The 9,775-nt window shown below is 33.3% G+C and overlaps 1 protein-coding gene across 1 annotated transcript; it reads right to left on the bottom strand.

Moving 5' to 3' along the window:
* Positions 1 to 2,372: 2,372 nt before the first annotated feature.
* On the bottom strand, positions 2,373 to 3,010 carry LOC140183123 (uncharacterized). The gene is made up of 2 exons (XM_072231141.1): positions 2,861 to 3,010; positions 2,373 to 2,678 (listed from the first exon to the last, which is right to left on the bottom strand). The coding sequence occupies exons 1-2, from the start codon at positions 3,008 to 3,010 to the stop codon at positions 2,373 to 2,375; spliced, it is 456 nt and encodes a 151-aa protein (XP_072087242.1).
* Positions 3,011 to 9,775: the final 6,765 nt, after the last annotated feature.

The raw sequence follows: 9,775 nt of genomic DNA on the forward strand, positions 1-9,775 counted from the left end.
TAAACCTAATTAGAGGGATAATTAATAAGTTCTAGTCAAAGGAACTTGATCAGAAAATTAAGTGCATTGTCAAAAAAAAAAATAAATTGGCAACACCACTCACCTCTTCACTTTCATCAACTTCATCACATGAATTTTCAGAACTATCCACTTCATTTAACTTATCCACCACAGCATCAGTAGACTTTCTCTTGAGGAGAGGACACTATTAAATGACACAACATATTAGGTTCAATTTAAACACGACTAAAAAAAGGGTGAAAAGTAATACAGAAAAAATAATAGAAGAAACTGGAAGTATGGAACCTTAGCATCTTCATCAACTCCCAAGTTAACAACACTTGATTTTGGTTCGGTACATTTAGGCGAACCAGCAAAGAGCTCAGAGCAGCTGGAAGGAGTCAATCCCAATTTCGGTGATTCGGTAACCTTAGAGGGTTCCCTAAATGATCTCTCTCCTTTTGGTACAAACCCAGCCTTAGATAATACAAAGCACATCCGATATAAGACATGAATAAAGGTGGAACAACCAAAGAATGAAAAATTTAAGAAAGAATTTATTAAAATAAAACAATAAGTGCAAATTCCATTTTATACCTTTTCAGGACTCAAATCTGAACCAGAGAGTTCAAACATTCCAAGTATTGCAGCATGATCACAAACACACCTCACTGGATAAGTCCCTTTGAATTTCTCCATCCCAACAGGCCTACTAAGAACCTTGAAAAGCATAGTTTTTCCAACAATTTCTTGGAATATAGGAGGAGACTGTATGCTAAACACAACCTACGAACAATATAAAACAGAGACAATAGAAAAAATGAATGGGTAGAAACCGAAGGATAAGAAAACTCTTTAACAATAAAATCAGCGCATAAAAAGAACATAGCATTCGAGTGACTTACATCAACATCCTTAAGATGTTGTTCAAACACCTGGGAACAAATCTTATTCAGTAGGTAACTTGCCTCACGATCAAAGAGGACAAAAATAGAAACACCGTGAAATCCTCAACCAACACCTTCACTCTAAACCTGGATTTTTTTTAAGATGCACATAAATACTGGCCTAAGGTTAACAACTACGCAGAAATAATTCACTATTTAACGAAGCACAGAAGAAGCATTGTAAAATATTTATACCTAGGAGTCACATTTGTAACATGGATGTTGCAAAACTGACAAAAGTAAATCTCAGATTCTGCCTGAACACCTCTGCCACACACACAAGTAGAGTACCACCAAGGACCATCCTCAACTATTTCAGCTATCTTCGCTAGTACAACAAAAGTTCCAGCCTAAAAATATAAGACCAGGTCTATAAATGTTAAGACATTATAACCAAAGATAGTTGTAATACAAACTAAAACTGAAAAACTAAAATAAATACTAACATCATAGTATTTTCAAGTACAAAGAAGGAAAAAAGCATTAACATGGTTACAAAAACAAAGCAGTTTTTACTAACGAATAGAAAAAGAAAATTTAACACAAATTATCAAGAGTAAACATGATTAAAAAAAAAATTAAACTGGTTCCAACCCGGTTGTTATCATCAAGCGACTTCACAGTACACCTAGGTGTGAGCTTCATAAAATCTTCTTCTATTCTGATATTTTTTCTAGATCCAACAAAGGCAATAGGTTGGGATGTACTAACTCCATGTGGAATAGAACTGTTAACAAATACAGCACCAACTTAAATAAGTAAACCATGATAGCAACAACAAAAAACATAACAGAAACTACATGTAAAAAAATACCTTTTCCTAAAAGCTGCCACCTCTGGGATGTCAAGATTAAATCCTAGCTTTGATGCAAACATAACATTCTGAAGTCCAACTTTACCTAAAAAATATATATATATATACATTGGTTACAGGAATATAGTGGTAAAACCAAGTGAACTTGGATAACTGACACACCTGAAATGAAAATTTACATGATACAAACCTCTAAAAACCTTAACTTTGGCAAGCTGTAAAACCACAACTGGCTGTTCAGCATACCCAAAAGACAGAAATTGATTAAGTTCGTCAACATATTCACCAAATAAGGCACACCGAATCTTGTGACTGAAAACGACCAACAAAATCACCTACACTATTAGAAACTTGACTATACAAACACACTGAAAACAAAAAAGAATCTCAATAAGAGGAAGATGTAGAAATTAAATAACGCTAACTCATTTTCAGCAAGTTCTATCACAGCCATCTTCATCTTCTTTCCATCTTTATCATATTCTTTCTCTTCCGACATAGAGACCATCAGACCCACCACATCTCAAATAAATATTAAAAAAAAACTACTAGGAAATAATGACAACAAAGCAACATTCTACAAATCACAAAGAAACAAGACTGCAATCATTCTAGCCAAAAAAAAGTATGAGCAAATAGCACAACATATCAACTAAGAAATCGGAATCCTCTTTGGTTTCCAAAAGTTCAGTGAATGGAGAGATTGTAAGAGCAGATTTTGGAATAAAATCACAGATAGCATCCTTAACAGTGGTCCTGAACTGAAAAATCAACTTAAACTGATGCCTAGTGGCCCTATAAGATCCTTGGTTTGGCACAACAGAGAAGAGCTTCATTACATATACTCGACCCTCGGAGAGAAGTTGTTTGAATCTGTAAATCATAGTCTTCCGAACAGTTACTTGTATCTTGCACCCCTACCAATCAACATAAATTATACTAAAAATATGATAAATGACAAATCAAACACAGAGAAAAATAAATTTAAATGAAACAAAATTTCAGACCTCGATATAAAAAAAGCAAGGAGAAACACATCTAAATACAAAACAAAAAAACAGTCAAAAAATTTTAATAGATTTAGACCACTATAACTCACAGATTCATCAACCAAAATCATCTCCATGGAATTTGGGAGAAGCTGACCAGTGAAAGTTGGAACAGTCCAAAGCCTAATCACCCTAACTTTGAGGTTCCATGCTTCCTTCTCAGGATTAATCTCATTAACCATATCCATGGCAGTTGTCATATTGAAATGCAATTAGAGGGATGAAAGAGGGAACAGATTTTAGTAAATCAAACAGCAACTAAGAAACACATACAACAGCAACATGAATGTGAGAAAAATCTGCCATGATCAATGGGTTCTGCCTTTATTTATAAACACAAATCAATTTAGTAATTTGAATTTCGAAATCGATAGAACCCTTATTTTGGGAGGGAAAAAAAGAAGCAACATAGACATTTGAAAGATATTAGTGTTGATTGACATTGGATATCAATCGAAAGATATTTGCGGGCCCACTAAATAATCCTATATATAGGACCTAAAAGCAAACAACAATTGATACACAAATAAGGTGTATAAATGGTAAGCTATATTAACCCTAAGTTAATAGGAGAAGAGGGGATGGGATGAGAAGAAGATGAGAGAGAAGAGACAGATAACAAAGACAACATGAGGTAACACCTAGAGAAAAGCGAGAACTAAAAATAAAAAGAAAACCTATGCATAGATTTAGGAGGGGTAGACCTAGATGATGACAGCTTTTAGTATAGATATCATTATTTGATTAGGCTTCCTATATAATTATATTTCCAATGGCAAATATATCATATTCCCAATAAAGTTACACACAAGATAACTATCTATCTATGTAATGAAATACCAAAAACAAAGTGGCCATCAATAAAGTTCAAAAATTGAGCTCAAAAGAAAAAAAGATATACACTTAAAAGGGTGAAAGAAAAAATAGAGTTCAGTTAATAAAACAAACTATGTAAAAAAGTAATACAATAGGCCAAAGAAATGTGAAAAAACTATGAATCAACAAATGGGTTATGGCTTTATGTATAAACATATATCAATTAAGAGATTTGACTTTTGAAATACATAGAATCTTTACTTTGGGGTGTAGGGGGAGACGAAGTAAGTAACATGGAAATTTAAAAGATAATTAGTGACCTCAGATATCTAGACATCTAGTGAAAGATATTCAAGGCCCCCAATAAGTAATCCTCTCTATAGATACTAAACTAAGAACAATAGATATAAATCTAGAAATATGCAGTAAATAGCCGCCCCTACCATAGAAGCTTCATAAAATTAAATGTCTAAAATATATCATTTTAAGAGTTAAAACAAAAGAGTTAAGAGTTTCATTGCGAAGCAAATGGTGAAAAAAAAAAGCAGAACAGCAACACTAATTATTTAGTTAAAGACCGAAAAAGAAATAGAGCATCAATAATTCAAAGATGAAAAGCTAATTTAGCATCATAAATAAAAATAAAATAAATAACACCACGATACCAAAAATTCAATCAAAGCAAACTCTCACAAGATTTTGTTTATCAAATAATAAAATAAAATTCAGATATATGCAAAAGTAAAAAATTAGAAATTCGCTCCCATCTAAACAGAATAAAATTTTGGAAAAAATTAAAAAATAAAAAATAATGAAACTCACCTCAACCTCCAGCAATATATAGAGGTAAAAACAATCAAAAACTTTTTTCACCTACCAATTAACAAATGAAAAAACAAACCAAACAAAAAAAAGTTTATAATGATAATAGTGAATGAAATAATAAAAGATCACGTCATTGCTTATAAAAAAATTATTAGGCAACTGAAATTCAAGGTAGTAATTTTTTTATTTAAAAGAATAATATGTTTTCAGTTTTGGTATGTATGTTCTCGTCTAAGTTAAGGGACAAAGAGAATTGGTAAACTAACAATTGCTAAAACACTAACAAACTTTTTAAATTAACAACACCAAGGAAGTAGAAAGAACTTAGACAGCTGTGATTAAACCAAAGGAAACTGAATCTGTTTATAAACACATCCAAGTGGATAAAGTGCAAAAAAGCTATAATAATATCTTAATAAAGTTATATTAGAGTAAAAATTTACATATGCCATAAGATAATGCTTATTTTTTATTTTTTTTTGGTCCCTAAAAAGAGAACACTAAAAAAATGGCATTTAGTAAATGCACAAACATACCAAGGATTAGTCAATGACTGTGGCAAAATAAGATCGAAACTTGTTAAACGGCATTTAGTAATAATAATAACGAATGAAATAATAAAAAAGTAAATAATATAAAAGGAGAATATGAAAAGGTAAAGAAGAGATATTTGGTGGTTACAGATTCAATAGAAAGAAAGTGCATTGGATTGGTTTTTATAGAATTTTCTACTTTTTAGTACAAATTTTTTAAATATAAATGCATAAAAATTAATAATTTAACAGTTAAAATAATAAAAGTTAAGAGATCCAGTGCGAACCAAATGGTGGAAAAATGAGAAATATAAGAGATAAATAGCTCCAATCTGAAGCAAATGAGGAAGCCAACAGTTGAAATTGAACCATATCGAATTTTATGTTTTTCCACTTTTTAAAAGAAAAGAACTTTATCATTCAAGTGCATAAATGATATCTTTTAAGATTGAGAAATATAAGAGTCAAAATTAAGGAATATGGTATCAGTAATCCAAAGATTAAAAAAATGATTTAGTATCATCACTGAAAAAAATAAATATATGGTTTTTTATTAAAGTTAAAAATTTTATCTATCAGATACCATCTTAAAAATACACGTTTTACAGGTCCAATGTGACAATAAAAGTAAATTTCATCCAAAAATATTAATCAAAGAAGTTCAGACATCCAACAAACTCAATGGATTATTTGGAAATGAAATATAAACTCCATACACAAAGAGATCACAATTTATCATAGTTTATACACAAAGAGGTCAAAGGGAAAAATTTTTACCTTAACTTTCCTGAAAATTTTCTGACCCCATTTCCATATGCAGTAAAATTGTATTGCTGAGAACCGAAACCAACAACCACCTCAATTGCTCTCTTATAATGGTTTCCACCGTGGCCTCCGCAATGCCTCCGGACACTGTTCTGAGGGGTCATTGGTGGCAAAAAACAGTAACGTTTAGGGCTTCCGTCGCCACTCCCCACGGCTTTGACTGGACTAGATCCCGATTTCACTGGGCATATACCGGCATTTTGAGTAATTAAAGAAATCGCCTCTTCCTCTTCATAGATGCTGTCAGTGTCACTCAGCCATTTACAGCATCCGTCCACAATGCTTTTAGAGAGATATCGCAGAGCAGTATTGAGAGAATAGCCAGATTTGAAGAGAAACCCAAACTGAAGGGAGGAAAAGGAGTTGAAGGGCTAGGATTTCAGAGTGAGAAAAACATCGAGAGAGAAGGAGAGAGTGGGTGTCTCAAGCAAAAGCAAGGGATGGTAGAATGCAAAAAAGGATCGAGAAGCAGAGAACTGGGTTTGAGAGTGAGAGCAACACCGTGAGAGAGAGAACGAGAAAATGAGAGAGAAAGAGAGTGTGACACAGAGGAGAGGGAAGGATCGAGGTCACAACACCGACGAAAAGGATCCAGGCCAGAAGGAGAGAATAGCCGATCCAAGAGAGAACGAAGGAAATGAGGGGATTAGGGTTTTTGAGAGAGATAGAGAGATGAGAGACATCGTCAAATGAAAGATAGAGAACGGTGTCTTCCATTTGATGCTGTCTCTCCTCTCTCTATCTCTCTCAAAAACCCTAATCCCCTCATTCCCTTCGTTCTCTCCTGGATTGGCTATTCTCTCTTTCTGGCCTGGATCATTTTCGTCGGTATTGTGACCTCGATCCTTCCATCTTCTCTGTGTGACACTCTCTTTCTCTCTCATTTTCTCATTCTCTCTCTCACGGTGTTTCTCTCACTCTCAAACTCAGTTCTCTGCTTCTTGATCTTTTTTGCATTCTACCATTGATGATTGGACTTTTGACGGTTTAGAATTCACAATAAGTCTCGTTGTAATATAGTTTCTAAACCAACATTAGTCCTTTCATACAAAAATTTGTTTGTCACAAGTACAAACCCCTAAATTTATAAACCGAAGTATTGAACCTCGGGTCGTTCTCCCTAGAAATTGCAATAAAGTGTTCTTGTTATTGGTTATGAGGTATTGTTTGGGGTTTATAGGATAAGAGACATGAAATGTAAATGGCAATGAAAATAAACTAACAACTAAAAGAGGCTCTTGACAAGGTATGAGAACTAGAAGTCCTATCCTAGTTATCCTCCTCAATTGTGATCATAAATTGTTCATTGCTACCACTTAGTTAACCTCTAATCATGGAGAAAAGTCAAGTGGATGAATCAACTTGATTCCACAAGTCCTAGCCAACTCCCAAGGGAAAGACTAGCTTTAGTGGTATCCAAATTAATTAGCAACTTCTAATTATCAATCAACAAAGGAATTAGATAACTCAAGCGTCACTAATTACTCCACCAAAGCCAAGAGGTACAAAATATAACTCATATCTAGAAGAGGCATTTCAAAAAATACATAGAAGACATTAAAGGTAAACATTATTAATTGCAAGAATTAAAGGAACAAAATCTAACTAACAACTAGAAGAAGTATTTCATCAAACATATAGAAGGCAATAAAAGTAAACAACATGAATTGCAAGAATTAAAGAGAGATCTAACTAGAATAGCAAGAGATCAACAATAGAAAAAGGAATACAATTATGAAACAACAAAGAACTTACCAATTGCATTGAAGAAGAAATGTAGATCTACAAAAGAAAGTTCATAAACTACAACTAACAATACAAATGAATTACAAGAGAAGAAGAATTCTACAACTACAAGAGAACAATTAAGGAAGGAAAAGGAAAATTAAGAGAGAAGAAGAAGAAGTAGATCTAGATCTAAACCTAATCCTAATTCTAATCCTAGAGAGAAGTGATAGCTTCTCTCTCTAAAACTAACTTTCCCTCCAAAAATTAAACTAAACTAAACTAAAGTGTGAAATGATCTAAAGTATGTTAATTCTCCTTCAATCCTTGGCTTAAATAGCATCAAAAATGAGTTGGATTGGGCCCACAAGGCTTTAGAATTCGCTGGCCACGTATTGCTTTAAGTGGGTCATATGCCAGCAACGACGCGTGCGTGTACAGTGCATGTACGTGTCACCATACGTGTAGCAACCATGATAAATCTTATATCGTTTCGAAGCCCTAGATGTTAGCTTTCCAACGCAACTGGAACAGCATCATTTGGATTTTTGTAGCTCAAGTTATGGTTGTTTAAGTGCGTAGAGGTCGGCTTGACAGCTTTTGCGATTCCTTCATTTCTTCATGAGTTCTCCATTTTTACATGCTTTTCTTTCATTCCCTTGATCTAATCTTTGCCTCCTAAATCTTAAATCACTTAACAAACATATCAAGGCATCTAATGGAATCAAGGTGAATTAAGATTAAACAATTAAGGGCCTAAAAAGCATGTTTTCACTCTTAAGCACAATTAAAGGAGAATTTACAAAACCATGCTATTTCATTGAATAAATGTGGGAAAAGATGATAAAACCCTCTAGATTCAACACAAGATAAACCCTACAAATGAGGTTTATCAACCTCCCCACACTTAAACCAAGCATGTCCTCATGCTTAAACCAAGAGAAAGCAAAGGGCGTCAACATTTATTCAATGTAAACTAATCTAAATGCAACCTACCTATATGCAACTATCTATATGAATGCAACTAAATGCAAAATGATTCTACCTACTTGGTTAAAAATAAATCAATCCTCCAAGACATACATGCACAAGTAAGGCTGACAGCTCATGAATCCTACCAATTTAAATATCAAAATAAAGTTCAAGTAGACTTGCAAGAAGAATGCTCTTGAAAGCCGGGAATCAAGGAATTGAGCATCGAACCCACACCGGAAGTGTTTGCACTCTAGTCGCTCAAGTGTGTAGGGTCGATTCTCTCAATTCTCCCCTAATCATGCTTTCTAAGATTTGTTTTTCTTCTAACAATCAACATATATTTCATGCATGCATACAATTATCATGAGGTCTTTCTCTTAGGTTGTAATGGGGCTAGGGTCAAGGTAGGATGCATATTTGGTTAAGTGAGCTTGAAATTTGAATCTTTGATAAGCTTAAATTTCCCACCTAACCTATGACATCCTATACAATTTAAAAGATAACCTAACTACCCATTTTTCTCACCTTTTTTTTTTCACATACTCATGCCTTTCCTTTTCATTTCACAACACTTATGCATTGACCCTTATTGAGCTTTGCTTGGGGCATTTCATCCCCTTTTTTTTCTTTCTTTTTCTTTGTTTCTTTCTTTTTCTATTTTTTTTCTTTTCCATATTGTTTTTTTTCTTTTCCTTTTCCTTTTTCTCATTTTTTTTCTATATACAAGATCATCAATGCATAAGGTTTTACATTCATTACACATGAGCATGTACCCAATTTCCAATATTTTCAACAAAAATACAAAACTACCCTTTTATCCCAACCAATGTCCCATGTTTTCTCACACTTGAATGATACTCACACTCACTAGCCTAAGCTAATCAAAGATCCAAATAAAGGACATTTATTATTTTTCGCTTTAAGGCTTGTAATATGCTAAATTAAAGAACAAGTGGGTTAATCGTAGGCTCAAATTGGCTAACAATGGATGATAAGAGGTAAGGCTATTTGGGTAAGTGAGCTAATGAAACAATGGCCTCAATCATATAAATGCATGAATACACAAAATAATGGACATAAAGAATCAAACAAATCAAAGATCACAATCATAGAAAGAGAACAATTGCACACAAGAAGGAAAAATAAGTGGTTATAAGATGTAACCACGCCATTAGGCTCCAATCTCACAAGCTTGTGTTCTTAGCTCAAAAACCATGTTCCAAAATAAATTCTTTCAAGCAAGTTCAATGAAAAGTTTTTTCAAAT

The sequence above is a fragment of the Arachis hypogaea genome, chromosome 20 (genome assembly GCF_003086295.3).
Source record: "Arachis hypogaea cultivar Tifrunner chromosome 20, arahy.Tifrunner.gnm2.J5K5, whole genome shotgun sequence".
NCBI lineage: Eukaryota > Viridiplantae > Streptophyta > Magnoliopsida > Fabales > Fabaceae > Arachis > Arachis hypogaea.

What these genes read in the sequence shown, in the direction of transcription:
- LOC140183123 (XM_072231141.1), bottom strand. Translation starts at nt 3,010, where the DNA reads ATGACAACTGCCATGGATATGGTTAATGAGATTAATCCTGAGAAGGAA. An exon ending in TGATTTTGGTTGATGAATCT is followed by an intron (nt 2,679 to 2,860) that starts GTGAGTTATAGT and finishes GTTGATTGGTAG; the next exon opens with GGGTGCAAGATACAAGTAAC.